This window comes from Danio aesculapii, chromosome 8, assembly GCF_903798145.1.
Source record: "Danio aesculapii chromosome 8, fDanAes4.1, whole genome shotgun sequence".
In the NCBI taxonomy this organism is placed as follows: Eukaryota; Metazoa; Chordata; class Actinopteri; order Cypriniformes; family Danionidae; genus Danio; species Danio aesculapii.
In genome coordinates, this window is record NC_079442.1 from 16,832,795 (window position 1) to 16,858,233 (window position 25,439).

Here is a 25,439-nt window from a genome sequence, read left to right on the forward strand (position 1 = left end):
CCATGCCTCCTAATAGATTATTTTTTGTATGAAGCAAAAAGGAGGGATGACGAGTCAGGGAAGTAAAGACTTTATAAACCTAATAACATCTCTGCCATGTGTCAAGTCTAAGACAACAGATAATTCTATAAAATGTCTTTTTTTGTATTCTATTGAATTGTCTATAATTTCATTCAAATTAAACTAATATTTATGAAAAGATTTCTTAAATGATCTTAGAATATCACTTCAGTTGTGTCTTAACATTGTTTTTCAGTTATATTTAAGATTATTTAGAATAATAATTGTATAATAATAATAATAATAATAATAATAATAATAATAATAATAATAATGCTTTTATTTATAATAAATATTTGTTTTGTAATTATATATATATATATATATATATATATATATATATATATATGTGTGTATAAAATAATAATAACATAATAATAATATATTAATATATTATTAAATAATATTTTTATTTATATACTTATTTTTTTTGGTGGGGAAGGGGGTGCGTGCCTCAGTAGAGCTTTATGTCTAGCAACGCCCCTGGATGAGAGCATTGTTTTTTTTAAATCATCCATACAAATAAAAGATTATTCAATGTCTTGTGACTGTACAAAATACAGTACATTTATCCTGTGAAACTTGAGCATTGTGCTTGTCATATTCTTTTCCTCCCTCTCTCCCTCTTGCTCTCACTCCCTCTTCCTCTCTCTCACCCTTTCTCTCATATACAGTATCAGCTCTGCTTGCTCTTCATAGCTTTAATTCACAGAGAGTCATGAGAATATGTTCAGATGTATTCGGCAGGACTCAGCAGGACGCTCTGGATCTCACTAGCTGTTTGGTTTGGATTACTGTTCACGTCTGGACCGGGAGGTGTAATGTTATCCAGATAACAAATCAGCATTGTGTTGTTCTACATTGGGTCACATTGAGACCTTTCTGCCCTGAGCAGCTCTGGATCTCAGGAAGCCGGCAGAGCTGTGTCCATTATTTAAGAAAGAAATGTCTAATTTGACAATCACAGCAGCTCAAAGGAAACTCCTCATCTGAATATGCATTAATATTTTATCTAAAGCCTGTGATCCCGGAGCTCTTTTCTTAACTGAGGAAGAAGTTTGAGGGGGAAAAAGTAAGTGTCAGTGTGTTTTTGAGGAGACATTTTTAGGGATTAGAGTGTGTTTTGTAGTTTTAACAGTGATTGTTGGGTCAGCAGACATTGAGACGTTGGAGAGGCGTTTACTGAAAGACAGGAGACATGGACGCAGCGAACGACTGTAAGAATGATTGTCAGAAGGAGTTGACTGGTATGCTGAGCTGCTTTTTTGGCTTGGTCACCGGCTCTTTTGCTCAAGGTACTTCCTTTGCTTTGCTTTATCTCTCTCTCTCTCACTTAATAAAGTTTCTGATCATGGTAAAAGTTTTGTTGTTCTTGTTTAGAGGAATAAAACAACCATTTTACATCAGTTCATAACAGATCTGACACTATATTTAATGTCAAGTAGTTTGTATAATTTATTATATGTTATTTTACTTAATAAAATAATAAATTAAGTAATAAATAATACATATAAATTAAGTAAAAATTTATTTTATTGTTTAAATATCCTTTAAATATCCTTTTGCCTGAAAGTAGAATTCATTTTTTATTCATTGGTTTTGGTAACCCATTAAGGACAATAAGAATCAGCAATACCCTTTCATCAGTTTTTATTAATCTGTGTTAACGTTAGTTCATGAAAAAAAATAATAAATACAATTTCATGCTAGCTCAGGTCTGGAAAAATAATAAAAGTGCCACATCATTACATATCATATGTGAAAATAAATAAATAAATTAATTAATTTAAAAATTAACATTTTGCCTGATAAGTTAAATTAATTAATACAAACAATAGTTTTGGTAAACCTTTATAATAAGTTCTCATTATTTTTCAACTAATATTAACCAGATTAATCAATCAGCAATATGTTTCACATATTTTTCATCAATCTGGGTAAGCCTCTTAATTTTCGCCCTACACTTTTTGAACATAGACATGACAACGACATGTTTAACTTAAACTAATGTCAATCTTTAATGGTTTGGTGCATAGATTTAAGCTTGGTCTCATTTTAAAGAAGACAGATCTCAGATTGCATCTACAGTTTAAAAAAATAAAACATAAAGTTAAATAAAACAAAAGTTGCCCGCCTTTGTTTATGAAAATATTAAAACAATAAATATGTATTTTCTTATATTACATAAATGTGTATTTAAAATGACTCAAAAAAATGCTAAGCTAAATATCCGAACATATGGACCCTTTTCACAAGCCTGTTATGGCATGTTTAACGGTCATCAGCATCTTAAATCCTTGAACGTTTTTAATATTTTGATTAAAAAAAAAAACGTATGAACATTTATATGTATTTCTGTATGTAATATTTCTTTGCTTCAAATGACAAAAAAGTGAATTATCGCTTATGCGAGGCGTTTCTAATGTAGCATCTATGGAACAGGACTGTAAATTTGACATTATTCTCTCCTCTGTCTGCCATCATCAGTCTCACACAATTTTTTTCTTTTTCTGAATGTCTTTATAACATCATCGTGGAGTTTTTCTTTTATTTTTTGAGCAAATAAGATTGTAAAAAAATTATTTGTTGTGCTCTCCTATTCACTGCGCTCTAAGTTTTCTCAACTATGATGACTTCCGCTACTGAGAAACCCAGAAATGTGAAAAGGATCTATTATATTACAAATTTGAAGTTAACATCTCCAAAAATGAGTGCTCGGTCAGATTTTGTTTGGCTGCAGTACCAGACACGACCACAAGTGGACATCAAGTTTCTATAGGCAACCATGCAAAGGCGCTCTCTATCTTTTGTGAAGTATGAATCATATGTTTTCATACTTTTGATAATATTTGTAAAGTAGACATACAGTTCTAAGGTAGCATGGTAAGTTTACTGGTGTTTGATTTGAATTTAGCCTCTTAAAACATTTTAAAAAGTGTTTTACATGTGGATTGCAAAGTAATGCTTTACAACTGTGAAGATTCTTGTTGCAAATTAATTAATAACTTGTTGCTTGGTAATATCTAATAAAAATCAGTCATGGGATATGGAAACTAGACATTTTATAGAAAGAAATCTACAATTATAGAAAAAAAAATCCAGATTGAATCAAGACTACATTAGTGGGGGGATGGTGACAGTTGATAGTTCATGCGAATATGAGTTATTTCATGAAACAAATGAAATATTATTGTAAAGTGTTACCATGGTTTAAATTTTTTATAACTGTTAAACGACACTAATAAAGAAGGAGATATGTGAACTGTTTTATAAAAAAAAAAGCATTTTTTCACATTGTTTTCCATTAAGCTACTTAAAATACATTTAAATGTTATATAACTTCAAAATATATTTATACAATATATATTTATAAAATATAATATACATTGATGGCTTTTAGTTTTGTAGATAAGACACAAAAATCTAATTTTATTTGTAAAAAGGGAATAGCAAATTGATTAAAACTATTGCCTTTTAAAGGATTTTTTATCCTCCAACAATTCTGTTATTTCCTAGTCCTGGAAGGGCATCCACTGCGTAAAACATATGCTGGATATGGTGGTGTGAATGAATGAATGAAAGAAAGAAAAATTCTGTTGTATTGTTCTGATCCTACACTTGTTATGGTCTGTTGTCACAGCTCACTGATTTGGTGTAAAACAGCCAGTAATGGTGTAATGTATTGTTATACTATCGCTGTGACTGTGTACAGTACTGTATGTGTGTGTAACAAGATCCCTTTAACTTTCACCAAGTACCAAACAGTTGTTCTGTCTCATTGCTGGTCAAAGGACAGATGCTGTAGTCTTCCAGTTGATTCATTTAATTCCTCATGTTCGGTTGATCTTATATTGTTTCCTTTGTTACTAATTAGGCTTTAGAACAACCTGTTCCTTTTTGCCCTCTATGGAATAAGGATAATTTTGGTAGAATAATAATGGATCATAGTGATGTGACACTATCGCAATGTGCATTCAAAGATTGTTTAAACTAGGCCACGTGAGTTGCATCACTCGCTAAACTTCTACATATAGTATACATGCATACTGTTGTCACATGGATAGCTCTAGTTGTAAAAAAAATTCCATGAAATCCTGGAGGGACTGATTATAGGTGAATCATAAAAGCTCCCTCATCCTCCATAGACAGCAAGGTTCCTGACTTGTCCAGAAAGGTACGAAAAGACATCCTTAAAACAAACTGTTCATTGCACTGATTAATGTACTTCATTGAGGTCAATCACAATCGAATAAGTGATTGCTAGTTTTTAACAAAAATCTATGAAGTCAAATTGATCAAATATTAAAAGCAAAAATAAATTTCTATCATTTAGAACAAAACAGAGCAAGGGGACACCCTAGGGATTTTGGCCCTGTATAACCTTTGTTTCCATATTTTGCACATACTGATTTTGGACAAGAGCTAGCTTTTGTGCCCGACGATTGGGTTGTTGTGGTTCTAACCTTCAACCACCACCCGTTCCACAATGCACTGGCCCCTTACGGCTTTCCCTGCGATGGTGGGCCTGCAGGAGGAGGGTTCCACGTTGCTCCTACCGGGCTGAAACCCGGCCACCAGGTGCACACATACGAGACCCAACCCCAGGCCTGGCTCCCTGGACTGGGCGACGTCACGGTCCTTGATGTTGTTGTGCTCTACCTGTTACCTAAGACCTTTTTGCCTTGGGAGACCCTACCAGGGGCATTAGCTCCCGACAACATAGCTCTTAGGATCACTCAGGCACTCAAACCCCTCCACCATAATAAGGGGGCGATTCATGGATGAGTCTCCAGGTTGGAGAAAAGTCCTTACTCCAGGTAGAGTTCAGGTGTCTTGGGGTTTTGTTCACGAGTGAGAGAAAGATGGAATGTGAGATTGACAGGCGGATTGGTGCAGCAGTAATGCGGTCAATGTACCAGTCTGTTGTGGTAAAGAAGGAGCTGAGCCGAAAGGCAAAACTCTCGATTTACCAGTCAATCTACTCTCCTATTTTCACCTGTGGTCATGAGCTTTGGGTCATGACCGAAAGGACAAGATCTCGGATACAAGCAGTCGAAATGAGTTTCCTTCGCAGGGTGGCAGGGCGCATCCTTATGGATAGGGTGAGGAGCTCTGTCACCCGGGAGGAGCTCGGAGTAGATCTGCTGCTCCTCCACATCGAGAGAAGTCAGCTGAGATGGCCCTGGCATCTGTTTCGGATGCCTCCTGGACACCTACCTAGGGAGGTGTTCCAGGCATTTCCCACTGCGAGGAGGCCTCGGGGAAGACCCAGGACACGCTGGAGGGACTATGTCCCTTGGCTGGCCTGGGAACGCCTCAAGATTCCCCTGGAGGAGCTGGAGGAAGTGTCTGGGGAGAGGGAAGTCTGGGGTTGTCTCCTAAGACATCTGCCACCACGACCCGGCCCCGGAAAAGCTGTTGAAAATGAGATGAGATGAGATTTTGGACAAGTACTCTGCACACATGATGGGGCTGTAATAGGTAACCGACTCACTTCTCTACATCCGACAAGCTTTCATTATCAGCCACGGTGCTCCCCTAAAAAGATTGGATCACTTAAATATAATTCAAATGTAACATATGATTCCTAAACATAATTCACAAAACACACGGTGGCACCTTGAAGAAGGCAACAAATAACCGATGAAATTATGAGACAGAAAATATTTATCCATTGTGGGTGTCCAGGCTATGCAGTTTAAGTTAGCTCAAATCATATTTCAATAAACTAAATGTATTCGGGCTGTCCTGGTCCAATAACATAAAAAATTAGTTCATCAGTCTCAAGTCCTCATGTTTTGAGTTGTTTGTTCAGCAAGTGAAGCACCATTGTAGCGGCACTTTGCTCTAAGCCTGTTATGAAGCGGACAGGAGACAGAGGTAAGGAAACGTTAGGGTGTTTATTAAATGACAACAAGGAGCACATGAAGGATAGCCAGGAGGATCAGGAATGATGTTGGGGTCTTTTCCTCCGTGGCTGGGTAACAGGAATACACGAGGATGGACAGCACACACCAGATACAGCTGACAGAGGATGACACAGACTTGGAAGGACTGGAAGACAGGACGATTCGGGAGGACCAGGAAGACTAGGAGGAATACAAAGAGAACAGGTAAGTAAATCGTTTGTTTTAGCTGAGGATGACTACGCTGAGTGGTCGCTCAGTTGTCCGCTTTCGTCGAGACGAGCCCGGACAATGAGCGACTGGAGTGCTGTGCTTTTATCTGGTGCTCGTGAATGTGATGCAGCTGTGTGCTCATTAGAAGTCAGGTGATGGTGATCTTCGTGAGTGGGGGTCGTGAGAGCCTGACCAATCCATGACAGTACCCCCCTCCCCAGGGCCCGCTCCTGAGGGCCGACACCTCCGACGCCGTGGTGGTCTCCCTCTGCCTCTAGGCGCTGGGAACTCAGGGTGGCTCTCATGAAACTCCACCATGAGACTAGGATCGAGAATATCAGCTCTGGGAACCCATGTCCTTTCTTCGGGGCCGTACCCTTCCCAGTCCACCAGGTACTCCAACTGGCCACCACGACGTCGGGAACGCAAGATCTCCTTCACTGCGTAGACGGCTCCTTCTTCTAGGAGCAGTGGAGGAGGGGGTTCCTCTTCGTGGTCAGGCTCTGTGGAGGGAAGAACAGGATCGTGATAGGGTTTCAGGAGTGATACGTGGAATGTAGGGTGAATACGGTAGTGAGAGGGTAATTGTAGTTTGTAGGTGACGGGGTTAACCTGTTCCACGATGGTGAAGGGACCAACAAATCGGGGACTTAACTTGCGAGAGGGCAGTCGCATGCGTATGTCCCGGGTGGATAGCCACACCTTCTGTCCGGGTGTGTATCTGGGTTCTTCAGACCTTCTCCTATCGGCGGTTACCTTGCTTCGACGGACTGCCCTCTGCAGATGTTGATGAGCCTCGTCCCAGACTCTCTCGCTCTCCCGGAACCAGTGATCCACTGCGGGGACATCAGATGGTTCGCCATCCCAGGGAAAGAGCGGTGGTTGGAAGCCCAGGACGCACTGGAATGGCGTGAGTCCGGTGGAGGGTTGCCGCAGTGAATTTTGGGCATATTCTGCCCAGCCCAAATACTGGCTCCAGGAGTTCTGGTGACCACTGCAGAAGGTCCTCAGGAACCGTCCCACCTCCTGAATCTTCCTCTCTGTCTGCCCGTTGGTTTGGGGATGATATCCAGAAGAGAGGCTGACGGCCACACCTAGGAGCTTGAAGAAGGCTTTCCATAGACGTGAGATGAACTGTGGACCTCTGTCCGACACAATATCTTCTGGAATACCAAATGACCTGAAGACTTGATTAAAGATATTGTCGGCAGTTTCAAAGGCTGTGGGAAGACCTTTCAGAGGGATTAGTTTGACAAACTTTGAGAATCTATCTACTATGACTAGAATACAGGTATTACCTTCTGACGAAGGGAGGTCAGTGATAAAGTCCACTCCTAGGTGTGACCAGGGACGGTTCGGAATCGGCAAGGGATGGAGCTTTCCAGCGGGTAGATGACGTGGGCTCTTGGATTGGGCACAGTCCTTACAGCCCTGAACATATTGCCTCACATCCCTTGCCATGTTTGGCCACCAGAATCGTTGGGATACTAGCGAGAGAGTATTGTTGATCCCTGGATGTCCAGTGCCTAGCGAGGTATGTAAGGAGTGGATCAGATCTACCCGGTGTTCAGGTGGTATGAACTGCCGATGAGGAGGGCATCCCGGCGGAGCAGGGGCTTCCGGAGTGGCAACGACTGGAGGAGCGTTCCAGGTGATCGGACAAATGGAGATGTGTTCGGGAAGAATCTTCGTTGGGAGTTCTTCATGATCGTGATGCTCGTGTAAACGAGAGAGAGCGTCTGCTCTTAGATTCTTGGGTCCTGGACGATAGGAAATGGAGAAATCAAAACGTGAGAAGAAAAGTGACCATCTGGCTTGACGTGGACATAGTCTCTTGGCCTCTTTGATGTATTGGAGGTTTTTGTGATCTGTGATCACCTGGAACGGATGTTTGGCTCCCTCCAACCAGTGACGCCACTCCTCCAAGGCTAGCTTGATTGCTAGAAGCTCCCTGTCTCCTATGCTGTAATTCTGCTCCGCCGGGCTCAACTTCCGAGAGAAATAGGCACAGGGATGCAGTCGGGGCGGTGTATCATGATGTTGAGATAATACTGCCCCGACGCCGGTGGTGGATGCGTCCACTTCCACCACGAAAGGAAGATTTGGGTCAGGATGAGTCAGGAGTGGGGCCCTTGTGAACTCCTTCTTAAGAAGGCGGAAGGCTGCGGCTGCTTCTTTGGTCCACTCCAGTCCTTTGGGTTTACCCTTGAGGAGATTAGTGAGAGGTGATGTAATCCTGCTGTAGTCCTTGATAAACCGTCTATAAAAGTTAGCAAACCCAAGAAACCTCTGGAGCTCCTTAATGGAAGTGGGTTCTGACCAGGATAGAACAGCCTCAATTTTCTTCCCATCCATACGTATACCGGTTTGGTCAATGATGTATCCCAAGAAATGAATCGACTTCTGGTGGAATGAGCATTTCTCCGCTTTGAGGTAGAGGTGATGTTCTCTCAATGTGTGTAGGACCTCCGCAACGTGTTGGCGATGTTCGGCCTCACTCCGGGAGTAAATGAGGATGTCATCTATGTACACTATTACACAGTGGTGAAGAAACTCCCGGAGGACTTCATGAATGAAGTTTTGGAATACGGAGGGGGCATTGACCAGACCGTAAGGCATGACCTCATATTCATAGTGGCCAGTAGGGGTCACGAATGCTGTCTTCCATTGGTCCCCCTCACGTATTCTTATCAGATTATACGCGCTGCGGAGGTCCAATTTAGTGAAGACTTTAGCTTCTCGGAGCTGTTCCAAAGCGGCTGGTACCAGAGGAAGGGGATATCGGTATTTTACTGTACCGTTATTTAGGACCCTGTAGTCGATGCATGGACGCAGCCCTCCGTCCTTCTTGGCCACAAAGAAGAAGCTTGAGGCGGCTGGTGATTTTGAGTGACGTATGTACCCCTGACTCAGAGCCTCCCTTATGTAATCTTCCATTGCCTGATTCTCTGGAAGCGAGAGCGGGTAGATCCTACCTCTTGGCAACTGGGCATCTGGAACTAGGTCGATCGCGCAGTCCCATGGCCGATGCGGCGGTAGCTGGGAAGCTCTCTTGGGGCAGAAGACATCTTGAAAGGAGCTGTACTCCTTAGGAATGTGGATAGACTGCTTCTCAGGAGGGCTCTCGACCGATGTTGCAAACAAAGAAATGGGGTTCCGACCTTGAAGAGGGAGATTTGGAAAACAGGCAGGTGTACATCCAGATCCCCATTTCTTTATCTCTCCTGTGCCCCAAGAGATGATGGGATCGTGCTTCACCAGCCACGGGCGCCCTAGAATGATGTCCATATTTGCACCCTCCAGAACCAGAAATTGAATCCTCTCTTGATGTAACAACCCCACTTGAAGAAGGATGTCTTCGCATTGTCGATGGATACGGGTCGAAGATCGAGTGCACTGGGTTATCGGTTGTATCTGGTATATGTGCGAGGACGCCTCAGTACGGAGGTGGAGTTGACGACAGAGGGATTGGGAGATGAAGTTCCCTGCTGACCCGGAGTCGATGAGGGCTGTGACAAGGAGAGAAATAGAGGCAGTAGTTATTTGTACGGTGGTAGTAAGTGGTTTACATTGTTCAATATTCGTACTGAATACACTCACTGAAGTCCGAATGGGACGAAGGGGACACTCCATACGGGTGTGTCCACTGACACCGCAGTATAGACACAGACCCCGGGTCAGCCTCCTCTGTCGTTCCGCTGATGTCAGTCTTCCAGACTCTATTATCATGGGTTCTGGTTCTGGAGAGGCTGTTGACTCAGGCGATTGGAGGAGTGCAGACGAGGGGGTGATGGTGTCCTGTTGATAGGAACGGAGACGATCGGAACATCGGAGAGAATGTTGGATGAATCTCTCCAGACCCATTGTATCATCTAATGTGGCCAGTTGGATTCGGAGAGTGGGTTCCAAGCCGAGCCGGTACGTGGTCAACAACGATCTCTCATTCCATCCACTTGCAGCTGCTAGAGTGCGAAACCGGAGAGCATATTCCTGTGTAGATAGAGTACCTTGCTTTAGATGATACAGCTGCTCTCCAGCGGCTACTTCCCCATCAGAACGTCCAAACACCTCTTTGAAATACTCCGTGAAGGTAGTGATGGAATTCATGACCGGCCCGGCTTGGTTCCAGATCGTCTCAGCCCATTTAAGTGCAGGTCCAGAGAGTAGAGATACGATGTAGGCGATCTTCGACTTATCTGTGGGATATAGAGAAGGTTGCATTTCGAATATGAGGGAACATTGTAACAGAAAACCATTGCACTCCCCCGCTCCGCCTGAGTAGGGCGCTGGTCGGGCCATGGGACTGGAAGGAAGGGCCGAAGAAGAAACTGTGGAGGCGGAAGTGCTCGGTGCTGGTGGTGCGTTGGAAAGTGGAGCTGGTGGCTGTAGAATCCGCTTCAACTGGTCCACCAGCTCTTGTAAGTGATCGGGGGTGCTCATGTTGTCGTCGTTATTGGTCCGGGCTTCTGTTATGAAGCGGACAGGAGACAGAGGTAAGGAAACGTTAGGGGTGTTTATTAAATGACAACAAGGAGCACATGAAGGATAGCCAGGAGGATCAGGAATGATGTTGGGGTCTTTTCCTCCGTGGCTGGGTAACAGGAATACACGAGGATGGACAGCACACACCAGATACAGCTGACAGAGGATGACACAGACTTGGAAGGACTGGAAGACAGGACGATTCGGGAGGACCAGGAAGACTAGGAGGAATACAAAGAGAACAGGTAAGTAAATCGTTTGTTTTAGCTGAGGATGACTACGCTGAGTGGTCGCTCAGTTGTCCGCTTTCGTCGAGACGAGCCCGGACAATGAGCGACTGGAGTGCTGTGCTTTTATCTGGTGCTCGTGAATGTGATGCAGCTGTGTGCTCATTAGAAGTCAGGTGATGGTGATCTTCGTGAGTGGGGGTCGTGAGAGCCTGACCAATCCATGACAAAGCCGCTGTCTCAGGTCAAACAGTGACACGTTAGTCCATTGTAAAACCTTTTTCATCGTTTATTTTCATCACATCTTGAGCCGCTAAATCAGTGAAATAACTTCATTGCTAATCAGCACCAGTCTGAAAATTTTCTCTTCCCTTACTTCCTCCAACCTACAACCTTAGCTGCCTTAAATGCTGATTTGCATCGATAAAACAAAAGTCTTCATTCACAAAATCAAAACAATAAAGTAAATACTCAAACCTGAATAATATACAATGATTATCAAATGTAAACCTAATAATAATCAAATCATCAAATTAATATATTCAGTCCAAACATAATAATAGAAAAAAGAAATGGCTCCAACAACCATTGTTTATGGGAGTTGATGGTGATTCGTCCACATGAATAGATACATTTCCTACACTTCAGTATGTTTCGGGAAAGAAAGAAATTGTGTATCATTCTGGAATTGTTTATATTGTATAGTGCATAATATGTTCCTAGCCTTTCTGGTTAAATGCTGTCTGCATTTTTAATGTTAATTGCCAATGTTACTCTACTACAACCCTTGTTGGACAAAATGGAGGAATGTGAGGAGGGCACAGAATATCTCCATTATGATTAACCAGATTGCCTGTCAATCAAACTGTCGGCGAATAATCAATTGACCTTGTAATCAAATTCTATTCTAAAGAGAAAACACAGCTGAGATAAATAAGTCTTTGAAACGACCCACTATAAGGCCCACCCATAGGGACCGTAAACTGTTCTTTATGTCTGCAGATTTACGTAACAGAGTCTATTTCATTTCCATTAAGCATACTCATATAGAGATGTGAACTCTGGGGTCATGAGGGAATGAATTCAATTCAGACCCTGGCACTGTCTGCTCTCATTTAGTGTTAAAAAATCTGCAGAACAGGGTGAAATAGATTCAAACAAGGTACAATATGTTAAAATGGAGGTGAAGGCTATTATTGGGTCTGATTATTAGGAAACCTTCACTGTGGCATATAGGCAAAAACTTAAAATTGAGTGGACGCGTTTCATTCCCTGCTACTACCTTATCTTCCCAGTCAAATCAAATACTGTAGGTCTCAATTATCATTTAAATTTTCTGTTACTGAAGCAGAATCTGTAGTAAAACATAGCAAAAACTAATGCTGGGCATGCATATTCCCTACGGAGTATCAGGTGTCTGTTATTCATGTTTTCTTTATTATTTCCTTGTGATTTTGTCTAAATAAAATGGTAGGCTTATATGTAATCCTAACAAAGAAAATGTTTTTTTTTTACTTGTAATCATGCTGTGTGCTTGAAAATGAATTAATTCAAAATAACAACAAATGGCTGTTTTTTGATTTAATTTTGTAGAGTGAAATAACAGGGTGATTAATGGCATTACCTTTATAATGAAAGCCCATTAAGCTAGAACATTTTGAAGACAGAATCAATCACTTACTGCTGTTTTTCTTTTTCAGACACAGATAGCACAGTTGTGTATTTCCATTTGTAAATGATCCAGCAACCAAGCTAGCAGATAACTATATTAAAATCATGATTTATATAAGGCAAGGCAAGTTTATTTATACAGCTCATTTTATACACAGTGGCAATTCAAAGTGCTTTACATAAACAGGAATAATAGAGTCAAGTTTAAGAACATATAAAAACAAATAATATAAAAACAGATTAAAATGTGTTAAAACAGATTATAAAAGAATGAAAAAGAAAAGAAAAGCATGCGATCTGTCAGACGTAGCACAGTGCTTATTCAGTAAAGGCACAGCTAAACAGATGTGTTTTAAGTCTGGATTTGAATGTGCCTAATGTTGGAGCACATCTGATCATTTCTGGAAGCTGATTCCAGCAGCGGGGGGGGGGGGGGGGGGGGGGGGGGCGTAACAGCTGAAGGCTGATTCACCCTGCTTTGACTGAACCCTTGGAATTTTTAGTTTATATAATCCTAAAAATCTGAGTGACCTGTTGTGTTTGTATTCACTGAGCATGTCTGTAATGTATTGAGGTCTTAGGTCATTTGGTGATTTTATAGACAAGTAATTGTCACTGGGAGCCAGTGTACAAACCAGAGGACAGATGTGCTTTGATTTTATGGTTATGGTCAGAATCCTGGCTGCAGCATTCTGGATGATCTGCAACTGTCTGACTGTCTTTTTGGGAAGGCCAGTGAGGAGTCCGATACAGTAATCCACCCTGCTGCTGATAAAAGCATGAACACGTTTCTTTGGAAGTCCTAACTGGAAACAAAGCATCTAACTCTTGCAATGTTTTGAGATGATAGTATGCTGATTTGGTTACTGCTTTAACATGACTATTGAATCTCATATCTGACTCCAAAATCACACCAAGGTTCTTGACCTTATTTTTATTGTTTGACCCTTAGAGCAAAGGTATGCATTCACCTTGAGAACCCCATCTCTGTTTCCAAATGCAATGACTTCAGTTTTGAAATTGAAGAAAAAGCCATTGACTTCCATTGTATTTTTTGTTCCTAATATGGATGTGGATGTTTTTTTTTTCAGAATATCTTCATTTGTGTTCAACAGAAGAAAGAAATGTATAACCGTTTATAAACGTTTATAACCACTTGAATGAAAGAAATGGTTAATTTTGGATGAACTAATCCTTTAATTCTGTACTTTGAATTGTGAATAAGTGACAATTGGGCATTAAGTACTTGCACCAATTTTTGCAACTAAAGCAAAAGATTACATTGATAAACCTGTTTACTACTGTCCACACCTGATAAAAAGTAAACTCGCAAGTGTGGACGTTTTTTGGCTTTAAAGAAAATAGCTGTTTAGACAGTCCAATAAGCTGATTCTGGATATAACAGAATAATGACTGATTCATATATAGTTTCTTTAATCTTGTTTACAGTCTATTCATATTTAAGTAGATAGAAAAAAAACACAAATAATTCATATATTGCACAGGTGTTAGTTTATTGTCTTCATGTTTGATCTAATGATCTGTTTCCATTAGCTTCATCCAGTGATACACTACATCCAAAATCGTCTACCATTCAGTAGGTACTGCATTTGAATTTTAATGTTCTACTTGACCGTTAGAAAAGTATGTTCGATAGAGTATGAATGTGAGCAGTATGAATAGAACTCAGACATACTATATCCACCATTTTGTCCTCACCACGTGACCTGCTCGCATGAGTTGTGTCGCTTCACTTCCATTCATGAATTCTCTTTTGGTGCACCATGGGGTAGTGTAGCGTCCATCAGATGTGCACTTCAGAATCTCGGAGGTAGTAGGTCATCCAGGTACTTTTCACATATAATTTTCCGAATGAAAATCAGAAAGAGCTTTATATATAGCTTATAGCTTTCTATAAATACAGACATACTACCTGGCTCACATACTGTTTTTAGTGAGCTATATAGTATGGAAGTATACGATTTTGGACGCAGCCATAGTTTTTATGAGAGATATTCTTCTGCAATGCAAAAGTGGCATTTATGTGCGAGGGTGTCCTCTAGCACCTAGTAGGAATCAAAACAAAATTAGTGTTCCAATCCGCAATCTCAAGTTCACAACCTTATTTCAGAGGTCTTGAACTCTGCTCCTGGGGTCCCATGGTCTTGCAAAGTTTATTTCTAACCTTATAAAAGAAGCAAGAAGTGAAAATGCATGTTTATCAGAATCCTTATGTTTGTAGCATGATTACAAATGAAAAACTACTTAAAGAAAAAAAAAATCACCGGATAATTTTATTGATATAAATAATTAGCTTTTAAAAAATTTAGTTTTTACCTACCTGAAAAATCTAGTTTCAACATTATAAAGTCTAAACTGAGTCTTTTAATTTATATTGTTTTAATTTATTATTATTTTTTTTATTAGTTTGAATTTAAGAAGTGTCTGTCTCCAAATGTCTGATATATAAATCACCTGACGTGCTTGCAGGTCGACAGGCTTATTTAAAATTCTGCAGCACAGGAAAGGAAGCTGCAGCGTCAGCAGGGGCAACAGAATATGATCATAAGTCTTGCTAATTAAGCATTTATATGTCCCTTAAATAGTCAGATCGACTCAATCTGTCATCTCGGGTTTCAGTGGCCTTCAGCCGGTCAGCAGATGAGGGCAGGACAAAGAGGAGTCACACACAAGACTGTACTGACTTCACTGAATCACTAGCGCCTCGTGGAGGACAATGCAGTCCATTACAACAACAACAAAAAAAAAAAAAACGGTCACCAAAAGTTGCAAACATATATTTTAACAAAAGACAAAAATACTTTGTATGGGTCAAAATAATTTTTTTCATGGCAAAAATGATTAGAATATTAACTAATTAACTGAACTCATGTTTCATTAAGATATTTTGTTAATGCCCTACTGTAAAAATACAGTGCTCAGCATAATTGAGTACACCCCACTTTGAAAATTAATACTTGTATCCATTTCTCATTGAATATAGGCAGTGTATTTTGATGCATTTAAACAAAACAGATTTATTAAACAGATATATTTATTCAAATTTAGTCACCAAACATATTTAGAAATTCAAAGATAAGCAATTAAATTTAAGGAAAATATTGCAAAAAAAAAATACATTTACAACCTACAAAATTTCTAAATTTTCCATTGTTTTGCTTCTTGATTTTTTCCTCTTTTTTTAATTTGTATTTAATATTTTTCTATAACATATACATTTTTGTGTACTAGTTTTTGAACCATTAGCGTAAGTTATTTTGTTACATAAGCTCCAGATTTGGCTTCAGTACTGACTAATCTAATGTATATGCACAAATATAATATTGTATAGCTTCCTATTAAAAACATGAATAAAAAAATTTACTTGTGAGGAGTGTACGTATATATGCTGAGCGCTGTAAATAAAACCAATGTAATTATAATGTGCATTATTTGCATTAAATATTGTCATATCCTAACAAACATACACCAATGGAAGGTTGATTTATTCATTTGATGTTTAAATCTCGATGTAACTTTAAACACTAACTAATTTGTTATCCAGGGTCACAAATTTAGAATCAGAATCAGTTTTATTGCCAAATGTGCTTCACACACACAAGGAATTTGTTTCAGCTACAGAAGCTTCCAGTGTACATAAAGTGACAAGTGACAACACAAAATAAATATGGAAAAAAGAAATACGATAAACATTAAACAGCGATGCAATTAGTCAAAAAAGATCTGGATGTTGAGTTGTATGTACAGATTTGTTATAAATACACAGGTTATAAGGTGCTGTGTACAAATGCGAATGCAGAAAGTATTGCATTGTATATTGATATAAGGTGCTGTGTACAAGTGCGTATGAGAAGTATTGCGCATGTTTATTGCACAGTAGGGGAATATTTAACTGTTCATAAGGTAGATCGCCTGAGGACAGAAAATTTTCCTGTGTCTGGCTGTTTTTGTGCTTGGTGCTCTGAAGCACCGCCCAGACGGTAACAGTTTGAACAGGTAGTGTGCTGGGTGCGAGGCGTCCAGAGTGATTTTGCGAGCCCTTTTACTCACTCTGGAAGAGTACAGTGACAGACTCGTCACCGTTCCGCATGAGACTGATAACAGTAGTGTCGTCTGCAAACTTAAGGAGCTTGGTGGAGGGGTCTTTTGCGGTGCAGTCATTGGTGTACAGGGAGATGAGCAGTGGGAAGACAACACATTCCTGGGGGGCACGAGTGCTGATGGTGCAGCTGTCGGATGGGATTTTGCCCTGACTAGCTGTTGTCTATCTGTCAGAAAGCTGGTGATCCATTGACAGAGAGAGCTCGGAACAGAGAGCTGGGTCAGTTTGTACTCGAGCAGTGATGGGACGATGGTGTTAAAGGCAGAACTGAAGTCCACAAACAGAATCCTGGCGTAGTTCCCTGGTTTGTCCAGATGTTGTAGGGTGTAATGCAGTCCCATGTCTACAGACCGGTTTGCCCTATAGACAAACTGCACGGGGTCCAGCAGGGGTCCAGTGATGTCCTTCAGATATGCTAGCACCAGTCTTTCGAATGACTTCATGGCCACAGATTTTAAGGCAACAGGTCTGTAGTCATTGAGTCCTGTGATCTTTGGAGGCAACAGGTCGGTAGTCATTGAGTCCTGTGATTTATACTTATATACAGCAAAACCAAGAGTGACAGTAAGGCATTTGTTACAATATACAATACATATTTCTTATGAATATATTCTATATAAGGATGACACAGTGGCTCAGTGGTTAGCACTCTCACCTCACAGCAAGAAGGTCACTGGTTCAAGTCCTGGCTGGGTCAGTTGGCATTTCTGTGTGAAGTTTGCATGTTCTCCCCTTGCTCCTGTTTCCCCCACAGTCCAAAGACATGCGCTATGGGTGAATTTGGTAAGTTAAATTGGCCGTAGTGTATATGTGTGAATGATTGTGTACACTCTACAAAATTCTTGGTCGGAAAATAACCCAACCCTAACCCAGGCGCTGGGTAACTATGGGATAGAACACGCGCCTGGGTTATTTTGACCCAAATGCTGAGTTTACTTATTTAGCCCAGATGCTGAGTTGTTTATTTGACCAAACCAGTGGGTTAGGTTAGGCAAGTTGCTTGGTTAAATATGACTTAAACATTGGGTTATTTGTTGTCTCATCTCTTGCTACCTTTATATTTACCAATATTACTAATAATAGTAAATAACAATCACAAATTAATGCAAAATGTATATATTTTTAATGATTACACGACACAAAATGCTGCAGTAACAATCAATTTAATTAGAATTCACACTTTTCTATTTTTGACTGGATTTTAGTTTACCTTATAGTCCTGCATGTTGCGAGCTCTGTGACTGTCTGACGTTAGGATGAATCCAGAAATTTCCATGAAAAATGAATAAACTGGTTGGGTCAATATAACCCAACTCAGATGTTCAAAGGTAAGAGAGCCCCTTTTGCCCTTTCCGTTAGGCAGCCCAACTGTGTGCTTGCAGTACCCCAGACAACCCAGCTATTTTAAGTCTGCACAATTAAACCAAAATTGTGCTTGCAGATTAAACCCTGCATTTTTTAGAGTGTATAGATGTTTCCCTGTACTGGATTGGAGCTGGAAGGGCATCCGCTGTGTAAAACAAATGCTGGATAAGTTGGCGGTTCATTCCGCTTTGGTGACCCCTGATGAATAAATGGACTAAGCTAAAGGAAAATGAAGGAATAAATATTCTGTATAATATGTAATCAATATACAGTGTCTATAAAAAATCGTCATACCCTGTGAAAATCTATACCTTTACTCACATTTCTCCCTGTTTTCGAAAGACTTTCGGGATAAAGTTGTAAAAAGGCACAGGTTAGGAGAAGGCTACAAAAACATTTCAAAGGCTGGAAAAGTTATTTGGAATGTGATTTGACTTTAGTCTGTATGAAAAATAAATTAATTATTTCAAAGGGGTATGATGATTTTCTATAGGCACAGTAATATAATGAATATATTCTAACAAACTCTATATTTAAATAAAATCTAATATAATACAAAATTATTATATTTTTAAAAATGAATGACTTCTGCTTGGCCTTGTGACACTGAAGACTGAAGTTATCATGCTTAAAAATAAAACACATATTCTATAATAAATCACACCTATCATATATATATATATATATATATATATATATATATATATATATATATATATATATATATATATATATATATATATATATATATATATATATAACTATTTTTTCCTCATTAATGTACACACAGCACCCCATATTCACAGAAAAACACAATACTGTTGACATTTTGCCGATTTTTTACAAATAGAAAACCTGAAATATCACATGGTCCTAGATATTCAGCAGTGATGTGTAATTACAAAGACTCAGATTACTGTAAATGAGTAGTTTTATCTCAGGAATTGTATTGTAAATTGTATTTCTCAGGAAATGTGTACTTTTACTTTCCCTTGAATACATTTTTAGTGCTGTATCAGTACTTTTACTCCACTACTTTCCTTCAACCTGCAGTCACTTTATTTTTTGTCAATGGGGATTTAAAAAAAAACTGTTCTGTGATTCCTGTTCAATCAAATCGCACATAGAAGGTAAATCACCATCGTTGGATTTTGGTCACTTTCTAACACAACCTAAAATCAACCAAATATCAACATCATTTGATGTTGTTAATGGAAATCAAAATAAGATTGTCCGTAGACTTTGGCTAGACATTGAATTTTGGTCACCTGACATCACAACCTAAATCTAACCTATTATTAACGTCTTATGACGTTGTGTGCCTGCTGGGCAATAACTAAATGCACTACAGAATGTTACGTTTACACACAACTACAAATTACATGTGAATGCATCAGCTTTTCACAGCATAATACTCTCTACTCACTACTTTTGAGTACTTTTGAAAGGTCTACTTTTTACTCATACTTTCAGAAAGAAATTACTTTTTAGTGTAGTCAAATCTAATACATTGACTCTCATATTTTTTTAATTGTAATATTAAGTGTCAAGCATAACTAGAACTGTCTGAGTATTTAATATTTACACATTTACTTCATGTAATAAATGAAATAAGTGGAAATAGTTAAATGTTAATATTCATTTACTCGTAATATTTCAATATTTTCTAATCGTCACAAATCTAGTAATATTAAGTAAGTTTAAATAATAGACTGATTTCACGCGGCCGCCATTTATTAAAGTGAAATCGAGGCTGCGGTGGGAGGAAACCCAAAAGTATCGTTGGGAGTTACATAGGAATGTTGTGAACCTGGCTGTATATCTTATGAGCGAAGAGAAAGTGACACGAATTTATCATTTCACCGCCTTCCGAGTGACCCGAAGGTCCGTTCTGAATGAATGGTGAAAATAAAAAGGGATATCAGAGCTCATTTTCAAGTTAAGGGAAATGGCACTAGTTAGTTACCGTTTTCTTTCCCAAACACACGTTTTAGATGCTATTTATCAAACTCAAGTTAATAAACTGATTCTTTCATTATATTAGATGTGTCATGATACTGAATTAAAAGAAAAACCGCCAATTTCCCACTAACATTTAGGCACTGTTGATGGCTTTTTTTAAAAAGCGCTGATTTGCCATTGCGTTCACGTGCTCAACAGAAATGCTTGTGATTGGCAGAGAAGGTCATCAGTTCACCCTCCGCTGTTCACCGAGTACAAATACAGACGAGCGATCTGCTTGATGACTCGACTGATCTTCATGGCTGCTTCGCGCTCCAGTGTCCGTGTATCTGCATTTGCACTGGGTGAAGGGCAGTAAACTGTTGAGCACTGGTGAATACTATGGTAAATCAGCGCTGTTTATGAACGCTTAGCAGCGCTTGAATGTTAGCAGGAAATGGACGTTTTTAAAAACTTCTGTACCAGAACAACACTATTACAGACAACATGAGGGTGTGCTACACAGGACTTCAGCATTTTATCACTCACCAGGTTACATAGGCTAAAGCAGGAAAGCGTCCTGGTGTTTAACTAGTGCCATGAACTGAAGCCTAGGAGGACACTTGAGCATTTTACTCTTAAAGAGATTGTGATGTTGGTTGACTCTAAATTGCTTTTAATTGCTTAAATTAAACTTACTGAATGATATTAAAGTGATGTTTACATCATTTCTGCATTTGGAAATCTCTGCAACAGCTGGAGGTTTATAGTCCACAGCATGTGACTGCAATGTTTACAGTGCTGGTCCTATACTTCCAGGTTATTCCCACCGCAGCCTCACGTTGGTTCTTAAAATGGCGGCCGCGTGAAATAAGCATATGGATATGTCACAATGGATAGTTCCCACCATGCTTTGCAAGGCACTGAATTAAAGAAAAGTATTTTGAAAATAAAAGCAATCTCAGGTGTTTAATTTTGAGAGAAAGACTTGTTAGAGTTTGATCATCATCAGTTTGTAGATTAAGAAGAGTTTTGAGTATGTCTTTTAGTTTAAGGTTACCCCCTTGCAGAAGAGCAGCACTCATGCTTTGGGTCTTGACATTTTTTAATATCAGCATTAATGTTTGACGCTTCACTCAGAAAAGTATAGCTGTGCTAACACTAGCGCTGACATCAGTAAACATTTAGTAAGTAAATTTGCGCATGCTAAATAAATTTGCTTAAAATAAAGCGAAATAATACATTTCAAGTGGAAATGTGTGTCTTAATTAAACCAAGTTGCACCAAATGTAATAATTTGTAACTAATAAGATTTATTTAAATTGATAAAAGCAATGTTCCTTCTGCTAAAACAAGACAATCATATTACTTGGTTCATTTAAATAAATAAAGACTCAAAAGTAAAGATAATTAATTAACATTTATGTAATGTTTAACCTAACACTCCTAAATAAATTAAGTAAATTTTACATGAAATTGACAAGTTAATTGTGCCTGATATAAGATTGTAAAATTTACTTGAAATTTGTTTGTGCAAAAATTGTTACAAGGATTAAGTAAATGTTTTAAGTAAAGTTATTATTATTTCTTTACTTTAAGTAAAGTTATTTTTTCAGTGTACTTTTACTCTACTTGCACAACATTTTTAGCCAAGTAATGGTTCTTTTCCTTAAGTATTATTTTTCAGTACACTGAAAAAAATTATTGAAAGATGATTCCTTGAATTTACTCAATTTTTTTTACGTTAAGTGGTTGTAAACAATTTATGTGGGCTGAATTTAAACAAACAAATTAAGTTGAACATTATTAAATTTAATTTGTTTGTTTAAATTCAACACAAATAAATTGTTTACAACCACTTAATGTAAAAAAATTGAGTAAATTCAAACACTTTTTTCAGTGTACTCGTTCTGCACTATTTAGTAGAAGCAGCCTTTTAATCTAATACAGGCCTGAGTCTTACAAATGTTATATTATATAAATGTAAAAATAAATCTTAAACTGCACACACTTATATAACTGCTGCCACAAAACACCCTGTGCACTTTTTTAAATCGCTTTGGTCTGTGCTCAAAGCAGGGGTCTTGAAGCTCAACTGTTTTATTCATACACTCGCATATTAATATATCCACCTGTGTGCAGTGCTCTCGGTGTGAGAGGAAAAAAGATTTCAAACACATCAGGCCACAGCAGAGAGAAAGAAAGTATGTGTGTGTTGTGTTTTAAGTGAAAGGTCATCTCAGCTCAGGCTCTTTGAACTGTCTTTCTCCCTTATAACAAACACACACACGCACAGACAGACAGGTGAGCGTCAGTCTCTTGAAGGCAGCTGTAGTTTTATGCTCGCTGTGGTTGAAGTGTGTCTGGAGGAGTTTCAGTAGTAGTCTATAATGGGGAGTGTAATGGCTACGCTTTCTTTAGAAGCGCGTCGGCGTTTCTCTCGGCCCAGTTTCCTGGCTGACTGTCGCCACAGTACGGCTCGCTATCACCGCTCAGGTAAACACTCTTCGATATAACAGTCTGTCTGTCTGTCTGCGTTCAACACTTGAACCGTCAAAACTCAAAGGTGTTTACTTCTGCAAAAGTTGGAATTTGTTAGAAACTTTTCTAAGATAATTGTTCATCGAGAAACATTTGACACTCCAAATTGACAAGAGTTTTTAAAAAATCTGATTTTTAAGGAGAAACCCTACAGGTTAAAATGATGCCCTTGTATTCACAATATATTTTTACAAATATTTTTACAAATAATTTTGCAAGCATTTTGTGCATTTCAGGTTTTCTAAAATGTGATTACTCCCCATGTTTGCATGGGTTTCCGGGTGCTCCGGTTTTCCCGACAATCCAAAGACATGCGCTATAGGTAAATTGATAACTAAATTAAACTAAAATGGCCGTAATGTTTGTGTGTGAATGAGGATGTATGGATCCTTCCCATTACTGGGTTGCAGCTGGAAGGGCATTCGCTGTGTAAAACATATTCTGGATAAGTTGGTGGTTATTCCGCTTTGGCGACCCCTGATAAATAAAGGGACTAAGCCAAAGGAAAATGAATGAATGTGATTAAAAGTGCAAATGAATGAGGTCAGATTAAAAAAAAAAAAGCCTTTGGGGGGGCTTTTAGAGGTTTTTACAGTGGGGGGTTTGAGAATCTCTTTCATCACTCCACAATTCAGAAGTTATAATAATCAGCAAAAAAAAAATAAATAAATAAATTATTTAAAAAAGGAGTATACTCAGCCAAATATGACTGAACAGAGGTCAAAATGAACAAAGGTCAAAAAAACATTTGCAATACAGATATGGATAAAACTGGCAGGTTTGAAGTATGTAAGCTATGCTGAAGTGGAGATTTATGGCTGAATGAAGAAGACAAACAATGTATAGCTCAATGAAGATGAAAGTTTTTTGAGAACCTCAGCCTACAAATATACATACTGTACATAACTGAAATCATCACACAAACTGATAAAGTATCTTTAGGTGTTTGTAAAGTGTTTTTGGATGTTTTCTTTACACATTAGATAATATATAATCAGATTTTTGTGTTTCAATAATGTTTTTTTTTTCTTTTTGGTCATTTATATTAAATGGATTTTCAGCAAAAACTGAAAATGCTGTCACCATATACTGTTTAAAAAAAAAAAAAAAAAAAAAAAAAAAATATATATATATATATATATATATATATATATATATATATATATATATATATATATATATATATATATATATATATATATATATATATATATATATATATATATATCTGCAGTATTCTCACAAGTGGTCGATTTGCAGTACATTAAAGCAACACTATGCAAGTTTCTCCCGTGGCTACCCTTTGTGGTAGCAAAACTCATATGTTTTAAACCTATTAGGGACCTATTATGTCCCTTTTATGCATTCATTCATTCATATTCTTTTTGGCTTAGTCTCTTTATTAATCCGGGGTCGCCACAGTGGAATGAACCGCCAACTTATCCAGCATATGTTTTAGGCAGCGGATGCACTTCCAGCTGCAACCCATCACTGGATAACATCCATACACACTCATTCACGCATAACAGACAATTTAGTCTACCCAATTCACCTGTACCACATGTGTTTGAACACGCGGGAAGAACATGCAAACTGCACACAGAAACGTCAACTGACCCAGCCGACGCTCGAACCAGCGACCTTCTTGCTGTGAGGCGAACATGCTACCCACTGCCCCACCGTGCAGCCCTATGTTCCTTTTAACAAGATGTAAAATAATTTCTGATGTCCCTAAATTGTGTATGTGAATTTTCAGCTCAAAATACCACACATTTTTTTAATTATAACTCTTTGAAACTGCCCGATGGCTGCTTCTCACTCAGGGCTGTTTATGTTTCTCAATCAAAGTGTTTTTATAAATAGGTGATTGTTAAAAAATTGAATTTGTTTATTTTTTACCATTAGAGGCTAGCTATATTCACACACTGTTGCCACACAGCTGTGCTTATACCGCTTTGAACAACATTCTATTCTACTTAATAAAAAAAAAATACGTAAACAGTTTAAACCTAAATTTGTGTAAAATATAGATAAACTGAAAATTATTTTATTTATTTTAATTATTTAAAAAAATTTATAAAAAAAAAAACTGAATGTTTAGGCTGCTCTATAATTTGCGCATGTTTCATCAGAAACAACCCAACATTTTAAAGGTTTTTTAACTGTTCTTTTACTTTCACTTTATACTTATGACTGCATAGAAACTCAGCACACTTTTGCCACTTTAAACGGTGGCTCATATATTAAAAACAAATTTTTTTAAATCATCAAAATAAGTAGTCCATCTTTACATGTGTTTAGCAGTAAAAAAAATTGAAAACAGTGAATTATAAAATGACTTTAAAGTCCCAATGAACCGGAAGCTGCGTTTTTTTGTTTTTGTTTTTTCGTGTTGTGAAGCGAAGTGGACGTAGTAAAGTAGGCATTTTATTCAGAAAGGTCAGCAAAGGGATCTTAGAAGAGTTATTTGAAACTATAAAAGTATCCTTTTATATGATATATAGGTACTTGGACACATATTTTGTATTGATATTCCCTTTGATCCAACTGGCAGTCCTATGTATGGTGCCTGAGAGCATGGGGGAAAGAAGAAGTATTTATTTATTTCAAATACTGCTATCTGCTGCACTAAAATGTATTTCGCCTAACTGGCTCAGATTAGACCCACCTACGTACTGTATGAACAATGGATCAAAAAAAAATTATAATTTATGAAATGGAAAGAATAAATTATTGCCTTAGACTCCAGATGAATATATTTGAAGCAGATGGAACCCAATTCTAACAATTATACATGACTTTAAACATACAACATAGATTTAATAAACAGCTACATTGCATACATGATAAGTATATGGGACATCTCCCAATTGCCCCCCACACTCCTTCATTTTTTTTTATTTTTATTTT

At 38.4% G+C, this 25,439-nt stretch overlaps 1 protein-coding gene across 1 annotated transcript in view; it reads left to right on the top strand.

Annotated features, from left to right (window-relative positions):
• Positions 1-746: 746 nt before the first annotated feature.
• kcnip3a (Kv channel interacting protein 3a, calsenilin) overlaps positions 747-25,439 on the top strand; it is an 83,321-nt gene continuing 58,628 nt past the window's right edge. Inside the window, exons 1-2 of the mRNA XM_056463306.1 lie at positions 747-1,132; positions 1,217-1,355. Coding sequence (XP_056319281.1) covers positions 1,259-1,355 — 97 coding nt within the window. The 5' untranslated portion in view covers positions 747-1,132; positions 1,217-1,258. The remainder of the gene's footprint in view (positions 1,133-1,216; positions 1,356-25,439) is intronic.